The sequence below is a fragment of the Ptychodera flava genome, chromosome 15 (genome assembly GCF_041260155.1).
Source record: "Ptychodera flava strain L36383 chromosome 15, AS_Pfla_20210202, whole genome shotgun sequence".
NCBI classification, from domain to species: Eukaryota; Metazoa; Hemichordata; class Enteropneusta; family Ptychoderidae; genus Ptychodera; species Ptychodera flava.
Genome location: NC_091942.1, coordinates 28,063,200 through 28,090,701, shown reverse-complemented (window position 1 = coordinate 28,090,701; position 27,502 = coordinate 28,063,200). Strand labels below are relative to the sequence as shown.

General features: G+C 37.6%; 2 protein-coding genes across 2 annotated transcripts; both read left to right on the top strand.

The window, feature by feature from the left end:
- Positions 1-187: 187 nt before the first annotated feature.
- Positions 188-9,520, top strand: LOC139151752 (coilin-like). The gene is made up of 6 exons (XM_070724731.1): positions 188-461; positions 2,761-3,805; positions 4,244-4,411; positions 5,132-5,179; positions 6,141-6,320; positions 7,668-9,520. Exons 1-6 carry the CDS (start codon positions 193-195, stop codon positions 7,713-7,715), a joined length of 1,758 nt encoding a protein of 585 aa, XP_070580832.1. The 5' UTR covers positions 188-192; the 3' UTR covers positions 7,716-9,520.
- A 4,814-nt stretch (positions 9,521-14,334) lies between these two features.
- On the top strand, positions 14,335-26,282 carry LOC139151751 (mitochondrial dicarboxylate carrier-like). The gene is made up of 9 exons (XM_070724730.1): positions 14,335-14,639; positions 16,943-17,065; positions 20,073-20,190; positions 21,848-21,938; positions 22,462-22,505; positions 23,367-23,437; positions 24,873-24,965; positions 25,690-25,770; positions 26,113-26,282. The coding sequence occupies exons 1-9, from the start codon at positions 14,484-14,486 to the stop codon at positions 26,275-26,277; spliced, it is 942 nt and encodes a 313-aa protein (XP_070580831.1). The 5' UTR covers positions 14,335-14,483; the 3' UTR covers positions 26,278-26,282.
- Positions 26,283-27,502: the final 1,220 nt, after the last annotated feature.

Sequence of the window (27,502 nt, the reverse complement as noted above, 5' to 3'; positions counted from 1 at the left end):
AGTCCCTATGATACAACAAGTATTTGTACTTATTGTATCGTAGGGGCTTCGCAAAGCAACGAGTCTAGCGCCCGTGGAAGAAAATGCCAGGGAATAACATGCTACTAGTATTACCACGGGTGATGGGAGACAGCTACAGAGGGATAGATAAAAACAAAGGACAATGTAAGTGAAAGGTATAGATGGCGCGCTATGATACCCACATGTTTAGAATCCAACATGGCGCTCTCCATGAAAAACATCCGCGTGCGTCTGTGTTTTGATGAACCGCCGACGTATTATCCTCGAATGGTGTGGTATTTAGTTGATTTGGAGAGCTGTCGGTTTGTCTCAGATCTTGAAAGTAACATCAAAAAGCGATTTTCCTTGAGCAGGTACACTCACGTCCATTTGTACGTAGACGAGTATCTCCTTCCGTCACGTGAAAGAATCGGTGTAGTTCGAGAAAATGATGTCATTCGGTGAGTTTCCCTCTCTCTGTGATGCGTCAGAATTTTTCGGTTGAACAGAAAAGCTGTTTCCATTGACGTCAAACAAGTTTGTATCTGCGTTATCATGACGTGGGTCAATATCTGATTTTATGGGCATAGCAGTGTCCCTTCGTGCATTAACCGAATATTGAGAGGCAGAACATAGGGCCACTGATTTTGACATGTATTGCCAGGGTCACAGATTCTGGTGTAGTCGGATGTGCAGAGGTGTGGTAGCCCTCACTCTTCACCACACCCAACATTGCCAATTCCTGTTATATCGATTGGGGTACATATATAGTGTTACTGTGTTCTGGGGAAAGGAGGGGGGCAAACCACGTCTGGAGACGGTTTCCATTCTACATGAACCTTTATTGGCTGATGATTTAAAGCGCAGTGGTCGTCGCGCTGCGCGTGCGTGATTTTTTTGTTGATAAACATAAATGTTTGTAAACATGTGTCTTCTCAACTTCAATCGGAGTGAGATGGGAGCGGTCCCTCACTTTGTTAACGCCTTTGTAAGACTCAACATCATGATATAGTGAAATATTAAGATCGGAAACGAACTTCAGTGGTATATTTCTATCTATAAACTCATGTAAGGCTACGAACATTGAGACGCTACACTCGGCACATTATGTCGCTGAGTTTACTGCATGCAGTCACAGTGAACAAATGGGTTTGATCGCGCGCGGTCACGCTGGTTGTACACAATGCTATGTACAGCACAGTAAAAATACGTCACTAAAATGATCAACATTGTATATATATATATATATATGTAGACCAGCAACAAGCACAATGCCTAACACAAAAATTACACTCAAGACCATGATCGCTCCATACATGATCGGCAAGCCAGAGCAGGACACGGGAGCTCAGATGCTGTTGCTTCGATAAGGGAGAAGGTCACCGCGTTGACGTACACAGATATGAGAGAATCCGGTCCCACAACGTACCAGCCCCGTGACGACTTGGCCCATGACCCACTGTTGATCACCATTTCTTACTTCTTCTAGTAGTACGTGGCAAGAAATAGTCAAATGACAGGACACAATAGACAAAATGAGCGGGTTAGCGGCATTTGGCAGGAAAATTGCACGGCTACACATAGGGACGTATTGAGAGATCCTGTGCACGGTCATGGCAGTGATCCAACCGCAAGCTAGTGTAGGTGCTACGCAAACTTCGTTGTTGTACCTCGATTGCCGTGTGGGTCTGAATCCTCTTTCAAATGAGATAACCCCCACATAACAAGAAGACCTATGAAAGGTCCTTCACTCGACTTTGTACCTGCCGTACTCGGAATTCTTGTTTGCACCCCCAAACGGGGTAAACTTCGTAGTGGAGTTGGATTCTCCACAGCCGAGTGTAGCGCGCCATATACCTGGTTCTCTTGACACTGACGTTCATGCAGACCACGGAGCAGATGCTTCTTGCTGCAGCGGGCATTGCTCTGCGAGCTGTAGATTTCTGTAGTTTGCATTTTTGTCAATTGTACTCCTGTTGGGCCTCTTGAAATGAAAGCTCTCGTCCTTGCTAGCGATGTCGTAGACTAGAGCCCGGTCATTGATAGTCTGTTGGCATATACACGCGTACGGGTAAGTGTTTCGAGCGAGCCCCATTTAACTGATTCAAGAAAATCATGATCAAATGTGATCTCAATCCAGCGTGTAATTACTGTTCAATATTCAGCAGATATTTAACTTAGATTAATTGACCTTTTATTGCGTTTTAGATTTGGTAAGTTGGTATGCTTGTGACAAATCAGCCGCCATATCAGTGGCAATATCGCAAACATAATAATCAACCCGTAACCTCATGCGGCATTCTTGCAGATGTTTTCAACAAGGGGGGACCCCCTCAGGAGCATGCGCAGCGCGACGACCACTGCGCTTTAATTATCAGACCATCGGAAGTCAAGTAAACTGACAGCACAGACCCTTGGTGTCCTCAAGCATAAATGCCAAAAGTAATTTTTGACTAATGGGTGCAGTATGTTGTTTTGTTCTTTTACGGAAGTGCAAGGTGCTCTGCTGTTTGTCATGCTCGTGTGACTCTTGTTGTTAGCCTGTAGATGAATAAATTTACTTGAAATTCAAAAATGATACTAACTTTGAGAGTATGTTGAATAGATAGCATGTTTTCCTGTGAATCATGAACAATGTTGAACACTATATTGCTGAATGTAAATGTATAATAACTTTATGCCATGAAACTTGCAAACATACAAGTGAACAATATGCCCAAGGCACTCACCGAACCTTCATCTTTAATTGTCGTCTTGCAGGGTCAAACAGGAGGTGTTTTGCTTCGAAGAAGGAAAAGCAGAAACAGATATTAAAAAGAAAAAGAAGAAGAAAAGGAAACCTTCATCGACAAGTCACTGGCAAAATGGATGTGATAATGCTTCGGACACCATGCCCTCATCATCAATGAACAATAGCAGTGATGAAAGACGAACAGTCAATGATAAGAAAGCAAAGAGGAAAAGAAAGAGAGACCTGGTGGATGGGTCTGATGCAGGGTCAAGGTCAACGTCTGCTAAGAGAGTTCAAAGGATGGAAACAGAGCCTTCAGAGGAAAGAAATACCACAAAAAGTTTTTCAAAGGAAGACGACAAAAAGAGGAAGAATTTGACCAAACACCAGATAAAAACACCACCTGTGGAAGCTCGACGCCGTGAGAAAGTGAAAGAGAGGAAATGCCATTCTGAGGATAGAACAGTGCAGACAAGGTCAAGGCTTGACAGTGAAATTACAATGCAGACACTGAATCTAAAAAAGAGTGTTACTGTGAGGAAGAATAACAATACGTCCACAGACAACCACATCAGGTTTGAATCAGAATCAGAATCAGAATCAGACACGGATTCCACAGGGAATGGAATTGAAGGAAACATTCACAAAGACAAAGACAGCACAAGTAATGCAGATTCTGAAGTCAAGTCTAAAACAAAGGCGAATGAGGTAGTTCAAAATTCTGTTCCTGAAAAGCAAAAATCTGTTGCCCATTCATCATCATCATCATCATCGTCGTCGTCGTCATCGTCTGGTAGTTCAAGCACAAGCAGCTCAAATGAAAGTGATTCAGATTCAGGAGAAGTAGCAAATGTCTGCGAACCAGAGACTCAGCAAGTTATCACAGTTGTCGGTAGCAACACTGCTGATGAGCAAACTGGTACAGACACGTTGACTGAGAGCAGCAAGGAGGACAAACCAGCAACATTGAACAACCAAAACAGGAAGAGACCACAGCGGCGGAACCAGAGATGGAAACTTAGCAAAGAACAACAACTTAATGACAAACTAACCAATGTCTCTTACATAATTGAGGTGAGTTGGTGTTGATTGTGGGAAGTAGTTTTGTGGTACAATGTGAGACAAATAATGTAAACACTTTATCTCCTGTGACAGTTCTAACCTGTAGCACAAACTGGTAAGGTTGCAAATGTTTTAGACAAAAATTCCATATTGATACTACCGGTAATAAGACTTACATCTTACCCATAAATACAAACTTGAAACTTTCATGTCATTATTAGTTACATTTTGCATCCATGGTGCATGTGTGAAGTGTAAGGTATTTATGTAATTTACTAGAACAATTTGACAGCTGTAGTATTCTTTGGTGACTTCTAAGAAAGCTTCTAAGAAAGGCTGAAAGTAGTTCATTTGCTTGAGGTGTATTTCAGAACACATTGATTATGAAGAAGCTGCATTTTTGGTCAGATTTTCCAATTAAATATGTTATGTGATGTTGTCCACAATCAGAATCCCAGTGATGTAGGAGATTCCTGGAGTGGTTACCATAGAGGGCAGTCTTCACATCCAGAGCCACCGCCACCACCACCACCACAGCTTCTAGCACCACCCAGAGATTATGATAAACTGCAGGCCTTGCATGGACCCCCTAGAGTTGGAGACAAAATTGCTTACAAGGTATGGAACGTATGTGAGTCCATGGAAGACAATACAAAGGCAAAGGTTTTATGATGTAGTCCAGGACTACAATGAAAACTATGACGTTTCTCAAAATCTCAGTCCACCAAGTTACTAAATTACTTCAGGTGTTTATGTAGTGATGTTTGCATCAATTACATCCGCCTGTTCTGCCACCGGAAGTACATGTGTAATAAAATATCAGTTTTGTTGGTTAAAACTCCATACGCTATATCTTTTGGCTATTTTTTCAGAACTTTTGTTTTGTGGTTTCCCTACACTTTCTGCATTGAATCCCTAAACTGTAATTTAATGCCAAGTATTTAGCATATCAACACAACCTATATGAGTATAATCTCCATTGTTATTGTTGAAAATTGTATTCAAGTCCGGACTAGAATTCATTTGTAAACAATAAACAATGATCACTACACAGTAACAAGCTGTGTTGACAAAAAGAATACTCGAAATTTCAGCATGACAAATGGATTAGGGTCAGACACGGTAGTTGATATACAGAAGCAGAATACTGAAAAACTTGCCACAAGTTACAGCTTATGTTCCTTTAGTATATGAGAAATAATACTTCAATAATTTGAAAGCTGTGACTTTGAATATCTGTCAGCTGGCGTGTAGAGTACGACTGTTGAATTCATTTTCATGTCTTTTCTAAGGCATACATTGAGCCTATCAGTTGTATTCTTGTTTGTTTCATCACAGATCCTTGAGCTGTCATCTTCATACACTCCAGTTGTTTCTGAATACAAGGTGAGAAAATGGATCACACTTTTCAGTTGTTTTTCTGTCAATCAGTGGGTGATCTTGAAAAATAGTGGACCCAACCTTAATGAAAATAATCAGGCTTACATAGGAGGCTACCCCATAGCTGTTGGAAATGAGACCTCCCAGAATTATATCGATTTGTGAGGTTGTTTTGTGTGGACCCAGTATTCCTCAGTCTTGCCAATCAGTGATATCATAAGGATGATAGTGCAGCTCAGCAATTTAAGGGACGCTCAAGTCATATATGAAGACATAAGAAACGTTTGCTTTTCTGTCATTCCAACATCTATCAGGAGGCATACACTGTAAAAGGTTACATTACACTTCAGTCATGAAGGATTGATCACTGAGGTCACTGTCCCACACAAGAGACTGCCCTCTATAGTCTGTGGATTCAACACCCATTGTTTACATTAGTGAAGATGAACAGTATTACTAACATAGAGGAGGAATGGCAAAGTGTCAAAGTATGCAATAATGGTCTATGAAAGGGTGAGGTGATATTAAGGCAGTATGCGCCTCAAAAGTGAAACACTTACAACTTTTGCTCAAACTTTCTTCAGTGAAGTTTTCAATGATTTTCTTACCAAATCAAGAATAAAAATCAGGGGTCACCATGTAAAGTTTGGCACTAGAGAAACAAATAACCGAGCAGTTACTGATATTTGAAATTCAAAATGGCCGCCATCCCTGTGTTAACTCTATGGGGAAAATACAATTTTCGATTTTCGAAAAACTAAGAAGGTGAACAGTTTTCCGATTGCAAGAGCTTCAAAATGAACCTCCCACAAGTGGTAGATAAGAAGAGAATCGAAAAAAAATTGAGAGTCCAGATATCTGTCCCCAAAGCGCATTCTACCTTGATGCAAAGCCCTACTGTTTCCTGTTCACAGGCATCATATACCTCATTGAGCTAATTCATGATGTTTTTTTTTTCACATTTCAGGAAGGCACTGTGACTGACTTCCATCCAGTGTCACAGGAATTAGAGATTGAAATTACCCATGATCCTTCGGCATGTGAGCAGATGATGCCTGGCAAATTTGATTTGATGTTGGAAAATGAGGATGAACAAGATAAAGGAGAGGATACGCCCATGGAGAATGACGTTGTTGCTACCAACAAGGTGAATTAATTGACTGTGTCCATTTATCTGAGCTTTTGTATCATAAATTTACATAAAAAATGAACCATTGATTTTATCTTGGACCCCCTGGCCTTCTGTTGAAAGCAAATTGTGAAAATTTCATAGTCTTCAAGCCAGCTGTTTATCAGTGATGATGATCATTTATTTTTATAAAACCATTTTGTTGATACCAACTTGTAACATATTTACAATGAATATTTGTCAAAATCTAGTTTTCAAAGTTTAATGTACACTTTGCTAGGGTTGGGGAAAATATCAAAAGACAAGGAGAAAATCAAAGTGACCTTTGTATGTGCAAGACAATATTTCCACTCATTAAAAGATCTCACAACTCTTCTAAAATTTCAATGTATCAGTCACTTTTTGCCGACTCTGAAAGACATACATATTTTCAGTGACGTGTGGTATCTTTACAGCTGTGTTGAAATTTGTGAACGTATGGTAGTTCAGTCAGCAACCCAGCAGATAATGCACCATTTGACCAGTGTAGTGAGACTATGTTATGTGAAAGGCCCCAGCCCAGCAAGATCTCATCTCGTTTTCACCATCATGGTTTGGCCTACAACTGATTATTATCACAAGTGTGCTTTTGGACGTGTTTACAGAGAATTGGGTGTGAAGAGGTGAAAGTTTTGTGCAGCATAGAAAATAGTCCAATAGAAACCAGCAATTTTTCAAAATATGTCCCATGTATTATATCCAGTTGAAAATGCATACATTGATACATTTCACATGGACTGCAGACAATTTAACCCTTTGAGTGCTGTAATTTTTCCCGTCAAATTTTACTGCAACATTTTACCGAATTTTATGAATTTCTCTGAAATTTTTTGATAATTTTAGACCAAATAGACATCACACTTCATTGGCTACAGTTTCTTCTCAAAATTTTGGCAAAAATATGAAAAAATTGATTGGGTTATATTTTATAAAGTGACAAAAATTGACTTTGACACTCAAAGGGTTAAGTTTTGCCCAGTCTGTACATTAAGTGCACAAAACTTAATCTCAAAACTCAGTAGCTTCCAGTATCTTCCTGACAATTCAACTCACCTTCAAACAAGTGATTTATATTAAGTATAGAGAAAATGGGGTCAATATATTTATTCTAGCATTTAACTTATTTTGACTTTCAAAGTAACAAGAACCATGTAACAAGTTCAACTATGTCTACAGCATCCCAAGATACCTCTCATGTTTTATAGCTTTTTTTCAGATTTAGGATGATGATTAAATATTCATTTGCACATTTCGTCTTTTAGCCACACACCACATAGAAACTCCTACTAACATTTGTGTTCCAATTTTTCTATCGTACCATTTCAGGTGACAGTAAGCTGGACATCACTGCTTGAACCAAAGCTGATCACATAGCCATCATCTATGTTGTATCAATGTGTCACTGCCATAGAATCAGCAGCTGTCTCTCAGTGCCTTCAAAGTCTCCAGAAGAATTGCAGAGTATGTCCTTGACTGAAAGATCTGTCACTAGAGGGCGCTCTCTACACTCCCTAATTAAATTACTGCTAAATTGCAAATCCCAAGCAAGCACTTCTATCATGTGTGTCCATCAGTGCACTTTACTCTGCAGAAACAAAAAAAAATGATAAATGTATTTTCAATATGTATCTTATAAAAGTAAATCACATTTCTCTTTTAATACTGACAGATATTATCATAATAAATCATTAAGTAAAATCCTTAATTTACCGCTCAATATATTTTCACAATGCTGCAAAGTGGAAGGCCATCTTATCTCAAAGCACAGAACAGGACTGTGGAATGTCATGAAAAAAAGGAGTCCAGTTGTATGTACTTATATGCCATGACTTGGATTTTTAAAGATTATGGAGATTGTACAGATGGAGTTATGGTAGTAGAAGACTACACATCATGAGTGTAAAATATTTTGAAGATAAAATCACTATAGTTTTGGAGGGAAGAAAATTTGATTTTTCTGACTTTGGCTTTCTGTTACAACCACATTGCGAGGCAGTTATTTTAAAGTATTAAACCCAAGTTTCCATCCAGTGAGTAAATCTACCATTTCATCCTCTAGATCTTACTTTTGAAACAGAACATTTTCCAGTATGCGTTTGTTGTTATCCCAAGAACTGTTACAGCATACTTCCACATTAAAAAACCTATGTAGTGGGCATACCAATGAACAGCAAAATGTGTATGATGGCTGGCATACATGCAGTTGGCAACAATTTCCAAAACACACCTGATAATGTTTACAGTGTTTGAACTTTGACATCTCAGTCTGTTACAGGACACTCTATCAATTACTCCTCTCGCAGTGCTTTCATTTTATGTCACCTTAGTGTTTTAGAAATCCAAGTCCTTGAATTTGCTTAAATTTGACCAGTACCCAGCAAGTACATTTTTTCTAATTTTATTTATATTTTATTTCAATTCTGAATTTACAGTATTCTCTATGATAATGACAGAGTGATTCAAACTGGATAAAACCATAGACATGCGACATGTCGCTTTGCGATTGGTACTGATTAAACATGGGGAAAAAGTCCGTGTTTAATCAGTACTGATTGCGAAGCGATGTGCTGCGTACCTGTGGATAAAACGACTGTTGGATAACAGACCAAACTGAACCATTTGCAAATCAATGTAATCGTAAGGGGTCCAGTTCCTCCACATAGCTACTGCCTCCTAAGAAAAACCAATTTGTTCACAACATGGAGGTATAAGTCCATGTTCATAGAAAGATTTGGTCTGCATACTTACAACATGCCAAATGAAATAATTCATGAAGTTTTCATGATACTCGTGGTTTTTTTGTTTTCATCTTTATCTGTTTCCAAAATGAATAAATTGATGAAAATGTATTTAAAAATTACTATGTCACAGATTTTTCATGTTATGTTGATGGAGATATTGTTTTGCATTAGAATCACTCCATTTTTCCCCATCTGTTACTGCTTAACAAATTATACGACTTTACTGGAATTGTAGTTCAAAGACTCACTGGAAAGTTTGAAGTCAACCACTGTCCTGGACTGTGAATCAGCCAATTGAGTCAAGTGATGTATGTGTATGAAGTAAACAACCAAGGAAGATTGCTTGGATTGAGGTTCTGCAACAATTCTATGATGTAAATTTTTATTGAAAAGATTCGTCAAAAATGTAAGAATAAATGAATAAAAAGATTAATCCTACCATCCTGGCATTTGTATAAATATGAAGGCTTATAATTACGTATATGCATACATGTGAAAATTGCTTTTTTACAGTAAAAGTTTGTCCTACCATGTGATCTGTTTTGATGAAAAGCTATCTTACTTTTTTCATTCTGGTCATTATGAAGGGATGCAACCTGTGAAATTGACACTTCCAGACTAAGTTGAGGACCAAACCCAACATTGATTGGCACAGGAAGACAGAGGACAAAACCACAAAAACGCAAATAATGAGCTGGAAGTGACATCCAAGTATTAGGCTTGATCAAACCCATTCCATACAGTCACAGCAGTTATCATGGGAGAACACTATTGTTGCCACATCATGGACAATGGGGCCATATTACAGATATATAGACACAAGTGAAATTGAATACCCATATAAGTATTCAACAAGTTTTCTATTCAGCTTCCTGGGCGGCACATCTTACAACCTTTATTCAGTGAAAAACTATTCACACACTAGCTGCTCTAGAGTCTCTGTGTAAAGCAGAAACGGGAAAGTTCATCGGTACCAATCAAATTGGACTGCCATGACTTGATTTATTTTACATGGGAAACAAGCCTGAACCAATGGATCGAATAAAAACTCTTTTTTTAACCTCTTTTTGTATTCTTTGATCACAGTCCTTCCATATCTTCAAGCCAATGAAAGATGAGGGTTACTCCAGTCCCTCCAGGCCACTTAATAGGTTAGCTGCACGGCCATTTTAGTGAGGTCAAGACAGAAAATTGCACATGTGTAGCTTTTATGTCATGTGTTCGAGGAAATGGGAATACCTACCAGCCGGCAAAAATAAACAATCACAGAAAAAAAACACAACATAGATCAGTCCCATAAATTTTAACCTTCCAATCGGTTTATTGGTCAAAAGTATAAAAACTAAACTATATCATTACAATGCAGTGTTTCTTGTGCTCTTCGTTAAGCCGGTTGAAAGCAATAATGCCTGACAACAGACATAGGTGACTCTGAGTCTGACCAAAAATTCCATTGGGGCAACTGATCTCAGTGTTAAAAAAACATCAGTGAAAGGTTAAGCACTAACACATAAAACGTTTTTATTTCCTAGAATAGCTTTTCACAACAAACATTTCTAACATTGAAAAAAGAGCACAAGCGTGGGCTTGAAATATGTCCCAACACGAAAATGCTAAGCATCCAGAACTCTGATCAGAGATGAGTAAGTTTTGGCAGCCGCACAAGCACCGGATCACACACAAATGGAGTCAATACAACACTTGACTCTTCCAAAAGCGATTCTGGCTGCCCCCCTTTGAGGGACTCATCATCAAATTCAAGGAAGGGAATACAAAAAATTAGGGGCGCAACTGATGAAGAGAAATATATATATACAATGTTTATTCAGTAATATAGGCCACCGGCCTTTCTTACAATCCTTGTAAAAAAATACAGACAAACTTAGGGGCAGTTATACGTTGTTGCTCGTGGATAATAAGTTTTCTCTTCGTCTGAAACTATAAAAGATGAACTTAGATAAATTGATAATAGTACTAGGATGTTGTGAACTGAGAAGATTCGCAAACTTCGTTTCTGTTGGTAAGTCATGACAGTAAGACGGAAGAAAACGTTTTCTTAAGTCATTATACACTGGACAAGCTAAACAAAAATGAAACTCGCTTTCTATTTGATTGTCATTACACAACTGGCAAACTCTGGCTTCCCTTGGAATATTTTCAAATCGACCACTCTCAATACGCAAGTTATGATTCGACAGTACTCGAAATTTACATAATGCTCTTCTAAATATCTCCACGTTAATAACACATAAATATTTCTCAAGCACAAGGTTGTTTTTATAAAGGCGATATGAATCTAACTTGGAAGTATTGTGAAGGTTCGTGTTCCATCGTTGGAAGCCAATATCAAAAGATCTTTGCTTAAATGCAGATAAGAAAGATGATGCGTCACCTACGGCTTGCATATCCCATACAATACCAAAACCATAAGTTAACAACAAATGCTTAACATTGTAAGCCCAACAACTGTATCCCTTCTCAGCCATTTCAAATTGGTAATTGTAACACATTTTAATATATGTGGCATTATCACTACAAATTAATTTGAGCCAGTATTTAACAATACGACCAAGCCTCATGACTCGTAGAGGCACTCTAACAAGTTCTCCCAAAGCAGCATAATTACATGTACTGGTACCAACTTTTAAAATGAATTTACAAAATAGGGTGTGTACATTTTCCACATCAGGACCCTCGTGAAAGCCCCACACTTCGCAACCATACATAAGAATTGGTAAAATTTTACAATCAAATATTCTAAGTGCAATGTTAACATCTGAATTTTTAAAGAGACTAAGGTATTTTTTAATTCTATACATCACACTTTTACCTCTTGGGCGCTAGGATAAGGAGAAATAATACTGAAGTGTTGAAACCCACGTTAAAAGACGAATCACAAATTTAAAATGTAAACGTAATCTTTTACAGTGACCAAGGCAAATGGTCATCAAGGTCAAAATACGATGAAGACGGTATATACTTCGCACAATGTTTAGATATCGGACATTAACTTTCTAGTATCGAAGCTAAGTTCGACGTCCGACATATTTCTGTCATACATAACAATCTATATATCGGGTCTAATATCGATACTGGACTTTACAAAAATGACTTGCCTTCTGTCGCGGCACGCCGACTTTGAGAAACTGCCGATATATTAGCCCAGGCTAATACAAATCGGCGATTTTGGGACTCTTTATAGTAAACGATACTATGCAATTCTTGAATGTCTTGCATTGCGTCTCGACGCGCCAGATCTGGGAATCACAGATATTTACTCGATATTTATCGGCGATTGGGACCCTAATATCGTCACCAGAATGACTCGCCTACGTCTGGTCTATGGAAAATCACCGATGTTTATCGGCGATTTCGGGACAAATGTCTGATTTATGTCGGAGATTTGCCACCTCACAGATCTTAAGCTTGCCAAGCCCGACTTCATCATTTTGGCTCTAACTTCCATACTAGACGATACTATACTTGTCAAATCGCGGGCAAATAATCGATGTATATCAGGGAGATCACTACCTTACAGATTTGGCCCCGCGGTCACGGTCTAGCCAAGCCCGACTTCAGTAGTCCGACTCTCACGATACTAGACTTGTCTAAAACGGTGGGTAAATATCCAATATCGGAGATTTCCCCCTCTCACATATCTGACCATAGTTTTTCGGGGTTCTATGATCTGACCAAACAGTTCTAATTTCGATACTGTGTTGTCCAGTAGCTGTAAATATCCGATATACAAAAGTGAAATATTGAAGTGTCCTCGAAATCCAGTTTACCTTGTCCTTGACACACGCAACATGGTCGATACGCTAAACTATTACTTAACTCTTTTATGACCACGACCAGATCTCTATCCCAGCTAAGCTCCATAAGCTGCATCTTTTGGCTATTTTTTCAGAACTTTTGTTTTGTGGTTTTCCGTAAGCTGACACTTTCTGCATTGAATCGCTAAACTGTAATTTAATGCCAAGTATTTAGCATCTCAACACAACATATATGAGTACAATCTACATTGTTATTGTTGAAAATTGTATTCAATCTGGACTAGAATTCATTTGTAAACAATAAACAATGATCACTACACACATATAAGCTGTGTTGACAAAAAAATACTCCAAATTTCAGCATGACAAATGGATTAGGGTCAGACACGGTAGTTGATGTGCATATTGAATAGCACCACTACTCTCGCGAGAAAGCGTGAGGTGAGGTCTTTGGCTTTGATACAGTACCTATCAGTCTGTTCACTTTTTATTTGCGAATTTCACGTTTTGCAAATCTCTTGAAAGAATACATTTCGTAACTTCAAATAATTTTGTCAGGTATTTAGCTTATCAAAACATTCTGGTAAACTTCTTTACATAAAGGGAAAGAAACTGGCCCGCGTCTTAAGGAACAGCAGGACATCTTTCAAGAGTTACTGATCCGGCATGAAAACAGCTGGTCTCGGACCATCTAATTAGCGTGAATTTCGCACGCTGGTTACAAGGGTAGTTTGTCTCTAGCTCTGACGAAGGTTTATGCACACCCAGTCACTGGCACCAGCAAAATCATTAATTAAAATAAGATCTCAATCATGAATACAAAGCATATTTGCGACAAATACAAAAATATGCTAATTACGTATTACGAGGATGTTTATGAAGATTGGAGGAAAACAAGAATATATTTGAATTATATTTCGAAAGGTGAAGGTAGTCATCACAAAATGAAGGAAAAATAAGAATTCCTGTGATGGGTTTGCGACGTGTCACAGTCACATTTGAATATTAATTGTGACATGTAGATTTAAGATGGAGACCTGTAATGATTTTTACAATTGGACGTATAATTTTATCTTAAATTCATATCTGTCATATGATCAAAGCTAAGCCTTTTAAAATCCCATTTTTAAAAATAACGAGAAAGGGAATACCAAGGACAAGGACAAGACTACATTAAGAGAGAGAAAAACACAATAGACAGGGCAGGAAGACAGAATGACCAAAGAGTAGTCCTAGGGATTAAGAATTTACATATATATATATATATATATATATATATATATATATATATATATATATATATATATATATATATATATATATATATATATATATATATATATATATATCTGTGTTTGTGGGGGTGTACATAGCCTACATCGACATTCCCTGACTGAGGTGAGCACAGTGTCAATGACCTGTCTGCGCTGCGCCGCCGCTCCGCAACCATTATCGGCGCTTACGTCACACTCCAGGCCAGGCCAGCTGATCACGCAGACAGCTCGTACGCGCTCTGTGCATGCTGCTGCGCTATATCAGTACGATTTGATCGAAAGCCGGCGTATTTAAATACAAAGGTCACCTGACCGACCATACCTATTGTGATTGGGAAAAAAAGCGCCGTCATGCCCGAGAACATAGCACACCACGATATCGAGCGACAGGAGGTAGTGATGGGGGAAGAGGGATCGCAAGAAACGGCCAAGGTTGGACGATGGTATTTTGGCGGTCTAGCATCTGCCGGGGCCGCTTGCTGCACCCATCCCCTGGATCTGTTGAAGGTAATTAGTCACTTAATGACAGAATTAGGGATTTTATACACAAATTTTGCCCGTCATCCCGTTTTGCTGGTGTTTACAGTGAAAGTTATCGGTCCTCACACGTACTATGCGTACGTGTGACGATCGTAAGGTCTCCTAGCGGTCAACCGAGAATCCATATCCATGCGATGTAATACTAGCGGAGGATTCCCCAAAGTGGGTCAACGCCTCGTGTTGCGAGGCCTGTCTTGTCTTGATTGTTTTCGTAGTGGCAATGAGATTTGTACACTACTACAAGGACCCATTGAACCGGACGTCCGCGGTACGGAAGTTTGACCCGTACTCAAATCTTGAGAGATGTCAACAGGGTACTCGGCTTCGTTCAGACTAGCGATTCTTATTATATGAGTCGATTGTTCACAGTTACTTCTGTCCAGCCATTCCACGTGTAGTTCGCTCAATGATAGTGTGTGATCATTTGAAATTTAAACACATAAACATTGAATGGGGTGGCCACGTGGCAATACAGCGAAACGTTGATGGACAAGTCCTGCCTCATGGATCTGGCCTGATTCTGGTGCCGTAGACTCGTAGTAGTGGGAGTTCACTGTACGGCCCAACAGTTCAATACCCGCACGAGTACGAGTGGACGGTGCATAGACAGCCCTCCTACTAGCCTTACCGTTACGAGTATGGAGAGAGTGTCCGGCTTTGGCTACACACCGCCTCCCACCTCCGCGGAGGTGGGAGGCGACGTAGCCAAAGCCGGACACTCTCGCCATACTCATAGGGCTACCCTCCTACTACCACCATGGAACTAGAAACTAGTTATCCACATGGAACTAGTTATCCTTATCTGTGCATGTGCCAACTAATACCCCTCTCTGCATAACATGAACCATGTATATTGAAAAACTGATCGCTAAAAATTAGCACTGACAAACGGGTTGAATGAATGCACATCAATGAATGTGTGCTTTTCAGTCCGCCTCCATGGTTTTCAGAACTTCACCCTGTAAACAGTTTTTTTTTAGTGCAGGCCTGTAGGGTCTCCGCCCTTGTTGCAATGATGAATACATTCTCTATCAGACACATCGTTCGGTTGCCAGTCTATTCTGCCAAAGTAATACACACAGTAATACATCATTCTGCACTGCACTCTATAAACAAGAATATGCTACTGCCATTGTATTATCAATCATAAACTCTTTCAAAATGCATGTGGAATACATACATATATATATATATATATATATATATATATATATATATATATATATATATATATATATATATATATATATATATATATATATATATATATAATATATATACACACACACACATAGATATATGTATATGTAAATATATATATATATATATATATATATATATAATATATATATATATATATATATATATATATATATATATATATATAAACAAAGGAATGCCAGTATTATTTTTTTAGTTAAATGATATAAATAATGGACAAATTTCACAATATCGTAAAGCATGAACAGATTTAAAGATGTCTTAAACCCATCAATCCCCTTCCAAAAAAAGAGAAGAAAAACTATAAGTTTGAAGTAGTCGGTCATGTTGTCTAGAAAAATCACTGCCAGAGTTTTAACATCAGGCTGTCTGTATTCCGTTAAATCATTGATTAAGTAAGGTGTGCAAAAACATTGCTAGTTTTTTCCCCTGTTTTTATCAGTGTCCATTATGTAATCTTTCCATATTTTTTGTATGTCAAACATTCTCTTTGATCTTTTTTAACAGTTTTACATTCAAACATCAACATTTTGACATCTTCGATAGACTGAGAACCCGCTGACGAAGTGATTGTGAACAATAAGTTTATGTATGTGAGCAGATGTCATACCAGTCAGTCCTTTCATTTCAACTCATTTTCAAAGCAGATATAGTTTGCTCAGCATTACTGGGCAAGATAGTACTATAAGTTGGAATACTGCCAGCTTTTCTTTTCAGTGTTCATTGTGAGAAATACCATACATGTACAGGGCACCTCTCTAACTTTTATGCTATTTGAAGGCTGTCTGACAGTTAGACTTTATGTTGTTCTGCCATTGCAAATTTGTCCATTCAGTGCATAAAGCATTTAAACACAAAAGCATTTTCCAAATGCACAGTAGAATTATGGTGTATTGTTATTAATAGCATTGTTAACAGGAATAAACTTTCCTATCTACAAACAATACTCTATAGGACCATTGCTAATCACACAGCTACAATATGTGATAATACTACATACTGTGGACTCAGGGCACTAACTAAAGAATGGTTTTTCGTTATCTTTAAAGGTACACTTACAAACACAACAGCAGAAGGGAAGGACAAGTGCAGCCCGGTTAGCTGTGGACATTGTACGCAACCAAGGCATCAGAGCTCTGTACAATGGAATTAGTGCGTCGGTCTGCAGACAGGTAGGCAATGAACTGGACACACACTGGTCAATTTATGCAGGATGTAGCTACCACATAAAAATTTGCACAATGCTGTAAAATTATCAAAAAGAATTTATACTAGTTTCTCCGTGTTCTTTTTATTGTTTTGTGTCAAATCAAGAATGTATTACCGTTTACAGGTGCCCCGTGTACCCTGAGCATTGTTGTACAAATATATGCATCAATGGTTATATAATTAATATTATCTAACATTATTTCACCTGTGTAGATATGTCCTTTACATTTGCATGAATAAATCTGAGCTTGAATTATTGTGATTTACGGTAATTGCTTCTGAACAATCAGTGCAATTAATTTTTCACTTGAAGGCGCAATGCTAGTCTAATAGAGTGATAGGAAAACTACTTTTGTGTAATTTTTGCGAATGAAATTAAGGGAATATTGACAGCATAGTTGAGAACAATCACCGCTCCACACTGATAAAAAAATGACCTTGCAGTGATTTTGGTATCCTTATGGCTGTATTAAAAATATTTAAAGTATTTTTTTCTTCATAGGGATTCAGCATATCTCTTGAAGGTTGAATTTGATCCATGCTGTACATTACATTCAATCCCCACAAGAAGAGAAATGTCAATTTCTCTACTAATTGATACTGCTTAATTGCATTTTTTGTAATTTAGATACTTATTGTGAACCTGCACCAGTGGCATTTTTTACAGGTATACATCTCATACATGGACAATTTGTAGGGTTTGGAACATTATTACTATTTCAGCAATATAATGTGGGTGGAGGGAACATAATTATATCCATATGCATGTTAAGGAATCGGGGATAAACTTATATCGTTTTGGAAAAATGATTGTGTGAGCTGTCCTAGTATCCGGACACTCATGTCCAACTTTCTGAAAAAAACACTTTGCACACGTCATTTGTTGCCATGGAAGGCAAATTATATGAACTCAAACATACTTCAGCTACTCAGGCTAAACACGAAATGTGACAAAAAATCGGGAGAACAAGAGGATATGAAACATTCATTTGACATCGGAATGTATGACCTGTATGACTTTCATGCGTGACCCAGTGTGTAAGAGCTCAGAGGCCACCATTGAGAGTGCCCTGCGATTGATACCCTAGCCAGCTCTACCACGTATAACACGTTTCCATTTCAGGTTTGACCTCTGAACTCTAAGGCAAAGTCTTGGGAGCACACCCATTCACAGATTACCTCAGCACAACCATCACGCTTCATTTTTACCCAAGATTACATTCTGTACTGTAAAGGGAATTTCAATTTCTATTCAAATTAATCAACTTTGTAAAAACCAGTGGCCGCAAAATCGTAAAAATCTAGGGTTTTATGACTTTTTTCATATATTACAACCATCCATCAATCTGCTTTTGAATTGTCAACTCACTACCATTGTTTCATTTCTTTCACTGATAAATTCTTTTTACCTTTATCTTTTTCATTGACAATTCTAATCAGAGTGTCAAATTATATCTAATCATTTTCTACACTTTGACCCTGCTGAAGTTTCATGTTTGTCTTCACTACAGTGAGTTACAACTGATAGATAACAAATATATAATATCAATATTCCCTGGCCCTCCCCTTTCCTCTAGAAGACTGCAATATCATCTCATGTTGTAGGGTTAGGGATTTATCAAGGATAAGCAGCATCCACAGAAATGAAAAGCTGGGTGCATAATAAATTTTATGTCAAAGGGAAATATACGTGAAACTTTGAAAATTTCTAACATCTGTAGGAAAACTTAAATTAAACACACAAAGTTTGAGGCAATTTTAATATTCAACCTGAAATGAAAAAAATATGAAGGCAGTACACCTTCAAAGTGTAATTAAAGGGCATTGAAGCTGTAAAATTTTGATTGAATCCTGAGCAAAAGTTTCACCACAATCCTATCGTAATCAAAAACTGACTGGTAAAGATCCAAGACATTTTGTGATATGGGAGATCAGAATCCCATTGTGTAGGTTTGTAATTCAATTGGATAGGCTCAATCTAATCTAATCTATTCTAATCTGACCTAACCTAGGGCTAGGAGCCTAGATAAATCACAGACTGTTTCTGTCTCCATGTTTGACACAAACACTTCATAAAAAGATTATAGTCTCAAGTGATTCCTAATTCGTGGAAAGTAAAGGAGCATTCATTTGTGATTTTCTGACAACTTTCAGTAAAAAAATGGATTATTTTTTGGTGTATTTTCCCCTCCTATAAACTGAAATTTTGAAGCAAATTGCTTATGACCAGTTTAGCCGGCACCATAGGATTTCTATATGCTATTGCATGATGCTGTGTAACTGTTAGAATGCTGACTGCTATCTAATTGAACTTAGATTTATGTAGATAGATTTTTGTCACAAAATTTCACACATAAGCTGATTCTTCTTAAAAAGATTTGCTGTAATTACAGCCATTGGTGATTTGTACAATCAATTTTAAATACAGCATGCATGTCATAGAGTTCTGATGCTTGATATAATTGCATTCCTAGGCGTCATCTATCATGCATAGACAAAATATATTATAGCCCAAACTTAGGACTGTGTGCCCGAGGGTAGGTGACTGTTTGCCCTCCTTACATCAGGCAAATGGTCTCCTGCCCTGAGAGTACATAGTCCCATGGGTTGGCTATAATTTTTTAATACAATGCCTCTCTTACATGATTTTCTCTGAAATTTTGGGTTTATGTACAAATGAAAATAATTTTATGGCATATCAATTTTTCGTTGCACAATTTTGTAAAAACAGTATTTCCTATGTATAACATGTAATTTAAACATTTTTAAGTCCTGAAATTGTCAAGTTGAAAATAGTTCTGATTCACTTTCAGTCAAATGATGACTATTGACTATCATTAATGAGCGTGCAACATTCGATTCACAAGGCATGTAATAAAATGCATATTAATGAATTTAAAAATGTACCAGCACGCATCACATGTTGGTGCACATGGTTACTAAATGTTATTTTTTGATTGTTTTCCCCAGCTGACATATTCAATGACAAGATTTGCCATCTATGAAACTCTGAAGAAAGAATTATCAGGTGGCAACCCCAAGGCAAATATACCTTTCTATCAAAAAGTCGCCATCGGTGCATTTGGAGGTAAGTCCATTGTGCTACGGATTCCAGCATTATGCCCTGTGTTTGAGCAGTATATAATATACTCATGCATTTGTAAGATTTATTACATGCCTCAATGTGAGTGCAAATCAGTGCATTTATTTGAATAGGAACATCCGGGGAGTTAGTGGGCTGTGTGAACGATGTACTGACCGGTTTCCATAGTTACCCTGTCTGGTGAAGCCCTCGACGAAGACGTCAAAGTAGACGCTTAATTCTACCTGTAAAATATCTATGTGTGCACTGCCATTTTGACTTTCATCAAAACCTGTTTGATGCTGGTCGATAAATGGTAAAATTGTTTGAGAATGCCCTACATGTAGCTAAATGTCATATAACATTAACTGTGAAGAGGCATGTAATAAGAATATTATTGCCTGAATACATGGATTTATGTGCCCTCGTAGCAGGAGACAGTTTGCCCCCTTGGCGCTGGGCAATTGTCCTCTGCTCTTGGGCACACAAACCCTTGTATTCAGGCAATAATATGCTATATGTTTCACTGTGACAAATCATTGATTTAACTTAACTTCTGCTGCCATCAGCAAGCATAAATGAAAGGCCAGGAAAAAAATATGTGTTCCTGGCTTGACTGAAACAGCTTATCACATTTCTGAAATTAAAATAACATTTGAATTTACAAATTGTAAATAGTTTCCTTTTGTGCCTACCTAGTTGAAACTTAAAAATAGACAAATATAAAGGAAACATATTTTTTTATATTGACCTGAATATACTACATATAAATACACACATAAAATATTTGCATTGACACTCTGAATATCATGCTTTCAACCTTCTGCAAGCATAAAAAAAGGAAGTAATTGAAGTATGGGATATAAATACTACAAAACAAGTATCATTTGATTTTATATGGTTGCCTTGCAGAACAAAGATCCCTTCAAGTTATGACAAAGCTATGATCCCTTTATCAGAATAGGGAACAGGAATAGCATCATAAAATAGTACATGCAAAACAACTTTTCCAAACTCAGAGTCACTCTGACAATTTAAATGATTCTATTCTTAGAATAGTAAGGACGAGTGGTGTCCTACAGACTGAGTATGCCCAAGATATCACTTGATGATGGTACAAATAAACCCACGTGTACAGATTAGCATGCAAATAAAGACATTTCTAAGCGAGGATGTGCACATGGTTTTGTTTGTACCGTAGTCCAATTGTATTCCGGGGTTAGCCATTGAAGTTCATTTGCTATATCACTGATATATAATATGAGGATGTCACAGAAGTTAAACTTTTCACCCCTGACTCATTATCAATAGGCCCACATCCACCGTTGATAACGATGGGTTTGGGTCAAACCTGTTATCAAAGAGCTAAAGGTATACTGTCACCTGTTCCGATTCTGCCACAGATACCATGAAAAGAGAAAATCTAACCAATCACAAATTTTAAGTGGGTGGCTGCTTTTTCAAAAACAGCGCCCTCACATGGGCATTTTAAATATCACAAAGGAATGTCCCTTTGACCATATATGGGCATATTTAGATTATAGGTGACTGTATACCTTTAAAGTAACTGAGAAATTAAAAAAAACACCTATCCGTGTCAAAAATACAATAATCAACCAATAGCTATTTGCCTCTCTCTCTCTCTCTCTCTCTCTCAATCTAGGTGCATGTGGTGGGTTTGTCGGCACCCCAGCTGATATGGTGAATGTACGTATGCAGAATGATATCAAATTGCCGATTGAAAAACGCAGAAAGTAAGATGACCTGAATTCGTTCCATTTGCAATATTTATTCACAGTCCCTCCATCACCAGTCTTGTGATGGAGGGACAGTGATTTGTTGTATGTCTTTAGTCTTTATAATGCATTGGGTCGTGTAAAAGTTGATAAAGGAACTTATTACAAGTAGACACATTTCGCTTTCGCATGGGTCTGTAATATCATAAACTTTTGAAGAGCAGAAAGTTTTAAAAGCAGTGGAATGAAGTTCTCATATGTTCACAAGACAGTCACTGTATGTGCAGTAGAGAGGACGAGACAAACACGGGGTCTTGAACTTGGTAAAAAAGTAGCCATTGTGGGTCTCAAAATCTGCCAATCAACCATGTTACAAATGACACAGAAAAGGAAAAAAAAATTTTTTTCTTGTTTTTGTACAAATGGTCACTCTAATAAACACTTCATAAATGTTGATGCACTGGTTCTGTATGCTAAAGTATTACAATATACATTGCAATACCGCACAGCTCACACAGATTTCTGTTTTCTCTCCTGACAGTTACAAACACGCCATTGATGGACTATGGAGAGTATATAAAGAAGGTAAGTTTGAAGCTTATTTGCATAAGTGCTTTCTTGCCATACATCACCTCATGCCTCATATAGCAAATTTATTTTTCTTTCAAACTTGAGGGAGCAGGCAAACAATTGTCTTTCAATTTGATATATCTGGTGGTCCTCACGACAGATTTCAAGTAGTAGTCCATAAGTGCTGTAGTTCAAGATCTGGTTGTCATGTTTGCATTCATGTACTTTTATACTACATGTAGCATATTCAAGTTCATGTTTCCAAGCAAATTGATGGCCGATCCAGCACCCTACATGGGTGAATTTTTCCACTAATGTTATTTGTCTGGTGTTGTCAGAAATTCCTGTCTGCTCATCATTATATCTCCATTGAATAATAAATAGTATTCTGTTCTCATAAGACTTACTTTTACCGTTTAGGTACCACGCATGCCTCTCAGAACAGAAAGTTTTAATCTTTTGCTTAAAATTTCCTCATGGAATCATTAAATGCTTTCATATCATGTATAACAATAAGGGTTCACCACGCTAAAATTTTAGACAAGAGAAACAAATGGCCGAAGTTTACAGATTCTTGAAATTCAAAATGGCTGTTACACTCTGTTTACTTTCTGGAAAATTACATTTTCAATTTTTCGAAAAGACAAAATGATGGTGTTTTTTATATTCACTCCACATGCTTTAAAATAAGTCAACACAAGCCTCAGGTCAGCAAAGTCTGAAAATCTGTCCCCCAAGGCACACTCTAGCTTGATTCCTTTCACCATTTGGCAAATCTTGTCATGTTTACAATTTTATGAATACAAACTGTCAATCAATGCTGAACGCTGTACATTACAATTCTTAAATATCTTAATGTTCTTCATCTTCTTTCAGAGGGTTTCAGGAGATTATTTTCAGGAGCCAGTATGGCAACCAGCAGAGCTATACTGATGACCATTGGTCAGGTTAGTATCATGTGATCAAGCATTATTTGACCATTGGTCAGGTTAGTATCATGTGATCAAGCAATTATTATGACCATTGGTCAGGTTAGTATCATGTGATCAAGCATTATTTGACCATTGGTCAGGTTAGTATCATGTGATCAAGCATTATTTGACCATTGGTCAGGTTAGTATCATGTGATCAAGCATTATTCCACCATTGGTCAGGTTAGTATCATGTGATCAAGCATTATTTAACCATAGGTCAGGTTAGTGTGGTGTTGTCAAGCAATAATGGAAAGTATAAAAGAGACCAACTCACCCCATAGAATATGAAATACAGGTAGTCTCAATGACTCTTTTCAATCATATTGAAAATGTGCCCACAAGAAATATTGGCTTTCCAATAAACACATAACCATCATTTTTTGTTTGGTTGTTTATAATTAGTCCCCACGGACACCGTCCGGGGGACTTACATGACAAACCTATAACTTATAGGTTTGGTCATGTCCGTGCGTGCGTGCGTGCGTCCGTCCGTCCGTTCACGCAGATATCTCAGAGATGCCTGGAGCAATTTCATTCAAACTTGGTACAAGGATTACTTCATATGTCATACAGATACACGTCGATTTGTTTTGTGATACGATCCAATATGGCTGCCAGGCGGCCATTTTATTACGATTTTTTCATGTACAGAGCCATAACTCAGGCATGTTTCAACATATTTTATTCAAAGTTGGTACAAGGACATTGACCAATGTCATAGATATGCACGTCAATTTTTTTTGTGATACGATCCAATATGGCCGCCATGCGGCCATTTTGTTACGATTTTTTCATGTACAGAGCCATTACTCAGGCATGTTTCAACAGATTTTATTCAAAGTTGGTACAAGGAGATTGACCAATGTCATACATATGCACATTAATTTGTTTTGTGATACGATCCAATATGGCTGCTGTGCGGCCATTTTGTTATGATTTTTCATGTACAAGCCATAACTCAGGCATATCTCAACCAATTTTAATCAAATTTGCTACAAGGACATTGACCTATGTCATACATATGCACATTTATTTGTTTTGTGATACGATCCAATATGGCCACTGTGTGGCCATTTTATTACGATTTTTCATGTCCTGAACTACAACTCAGACATGTATCAAGCGAATTCATTCAAAAGTATTTTTATCACAGACCTAATGAAGAGGACTCTATCCTCTCTGAGGACCTGTAATCAAAGTACCCATTAACAAGTGGGGACTGTGTCATCAACGATGACTTGTTCTATTGTAATATAGGTTTCCAGTTGTATGTCAAGGCTTGCACCGATTTTGCTTCCATTTTGCAAAATTTGAATCCAAGATGTCTTATGGTTGAACATTCCACTTCATCTGATGGACGTTTCCTTTTCAATAAATTGGTTAAATCTCTAGTTTGGTTTATATTCAGGTCGCCTTCTATGACCAGGTAAAGCAAGTTTTGCTGTCTTTTGGAGTCATCAAAGACAATATCATCGGTCACTTCACAGCAAGTACTTGTGCGGTAAGTATCTCACAGACTACCGTAGAGTCCAGTTTGATCGTCATGGCACCCATGTAGAGTTCTATCATGTAGGTGTTACTGTATTCACCAATGCAAACCGCTAAGATGTACTGCAGTCTAGCCACCAGCAAATTTACAAATACATTCTGTTGATTATCAGTCTGTTTTCAGGATACGGTGACCTGCTGAAATTGGTGAAGGGTACATTTAGAAAATTGATAGCTTAGCACATGACATCTGTTCAACGTGTTCTTACAGTTTTATTGAATCCTGCAGAATTTTTTGAATTTTTGTCTAGCATGCCATCAGCCTTGATTGTGTTTTACAAATTCAAACGAAAATGTGGTTATGCACTGAAATTCATTTTGAAGGGATTTGAAAAGATAACACAGCTAAAAGAATGAATATTATCAACAGAGCAAACAATTTTTAAATATCATCCCAGTTTGCCTTCACCATATCTGACCTCATGCCTGATTGATTCAATTGTTGTGAATTATCGCAAAAGTTCGGCTGACTTGCAGCGTTTTTTTCAAGGTTATATCTGATTGGTCGATTGTCACTATTCACAGCTACTTCGGGAGTTTATTTGTATTATTTGATTACAACTGTAAGATTCTGCCAACCAATCGGATAACAGCTTCCAAAATGCTGCAAGTCTGCCCAGATAATTCAGAGTGATCCATAATGGACTGGACTGAACATATTCTATTTTGTTTTGTAGGGAACAATAGCAACAGCGATGACACAACCGTTTGATGTGATGAAGACCAGGATGATGAATGCAAAGCCCGGTGAATACAGGGTGAGGAGAATCAAGATTTTGAAATCAGTACTTTATTGAGAAATTCTTATATCAACTCAAAGACTCAAGAAATCTTAACAGACTAGAGGGCTCACTGAACTAACCTTCTCAATATATCACCCATAAACTGTCTTAGACATGTGTTTGAGAAGCATCATTTCTTCATGAATGCACATAATTCGAGTACGAGAAGGTGTTGCACACAAGGGTGAAAAATGTTTATTTCAAGTACACAATAAGAATAATGCATATATTAAATGACACCAAATTAAGCCAATCAGTCGCCATCCAAATGTAACCAAAATGTAACTGTGATGGTGTACTCCTTCTTTTCTCTTTCAGAGTATAGCACATTGTGCGTGGGAGACAGCAAAACTGGGACCCCTGGGTTTCTACAAAGGGTTTGTGCCAGCGTTCATACGACTGGCTCCACACACTATACTGACTTTTATATTCTTTGAACAACTCCGGATGAACTTTGGTTACACAGTCGTGTTCAACAAGTGAAAACCCCCCAAAAAAGCCCAGGAGAGGATCTATCAGCAGTGAAGGCATGGTTTTGTAATTTAGGTCTCTGTACATATAGAAGAAATCATGTTATTTTGCAAAAAGAAACGGTGCAGAGGACGATAATTTATGTGCGATGTAATTATATGACATGGTAATTTTTGCATGACTGCAACCATTATGGATGTGATTGTGTTGTAGTATGCCACACAATAGTGCAGCGAATTGGTCTTTTTTTTGAAAATCGTGCATTTTTTAGTCCTAAATACTCAGCAAAAGATAAAAATTATCTTTTGGATGAGGGCAGTCGTCGTAAGTTTTGATATCAAATGGTAAGATTTCAGAACTTGGTATGACACGGGTTTCCCAAGGTGGACAGCACGGGCAGTGCTCATGTAAATCTGTACACAAATACCCGAGTATGGATCTTTAAGTATTTTTGCAACATTTCACCACCACCTTATGTTGACAAAATGAGCACTGATGTTAACCTATGTTATCGTAGAAACGGCAATAGTCTTTTAAGCAAAGTGGAATCTCATAAAACACCTTGCCATCTGCTACAGATGCTTCTAGCAATATTATGGGTTCTAGCTCAAAAAAAAACTGCTGTATGAAATTAAATTTTGGGGTCTTTTCTTCTAAAGTAAATGTGCAATAGAAGTATGGGCATTGAATAGGCATTGATAACATGTAAAATTTAACAATGCTTCAAATTACAAGTCCATATAATATTGCTTTTACTTTTATTTCACTTCAGCTTAGCAGTCGTGATTTGCATCCACTTGGGAGAGAAATAGTTTTGACTTACATTATTGGTAATAGGCTTTTAGATAATCTATGATAGTAATTTATATTTATTATTTTTCCTGGCTGAAATAATGTACTCCCAGTGACAAAAAGTTTGTCAACTTATTCTTGACATTTATTCTTCCAGTAAATAAGTCACTTGGATCATGAGAACTACCGGTTTTTAAGTAAAACAGCTGTTTAAATTTTTTTTTACCGGCAAACGATTTATTAGAATATTTTTGGTGCTTAATTGCAATGTTTATTTGATCAATATGAAATTGCTGAGCAGTTTCAAATGTGGACAGAATCGGGGACTGAAATCTTTAATGTTAAATCGTGAGTGTGTGTGATTACTTCCACTGCTTTGCCTTGACACTGAAATTACTCGGTTTCACAAATTTTTGTCCGTTTGGAAATTACTGTAATTTTTCTC

What these genes read in the sequence shown, in the direction of transcription:
- LOC139151752 (XM_070724731.1), top strand. Translation starts at nt 193, where the DNA reads ATGATACCCACATGTTTAGAATCCAACATGGCGCTCTCCATGAAAAAC. An exon ending in CGAGAAAATGATGTCATTCG is followed by an intron (nt 462 to 2,760) that starts GTGAGTTTCCCT and finishes GTCGTCTTGCAG; the next exon opens with GGTCAAACAGGAGGTGTTTT. An exon ending in CAGTTGTTTCTGAATACAAG is followed by an intron (nt 5,180 to 6,140) that starts GTGAGAAAATGG and finishes TTCACATTTCAG; the next exon opens with GAAGGCACTGTGACTGACTT.
- LOC139151751 (XM_070724730.1), top strand. Translation starts at nt 14,484, where the DNA reads ATGCCCGAGAACATAGCACACCACGATATCGAGCGACAGGAGGTAGTG. An exon ending in ATCCCCTGGATCTGTTGAAG is followed by an intron (nt 14,640 to 16,942) that starts GTAATTAGTCAC and finishes TTATCTTTAAAG; the next exon opens with GTACACTTACAAACACAACA. An exon ending in CCGATTGAAAAACGCAGAAA is followed by an intron (nt 21,939 to 22,461) that starts GTAAGATGACCT and finishes CTCTCCTGACAG; the next exon opens with TTACAAACACGCCATTGATG.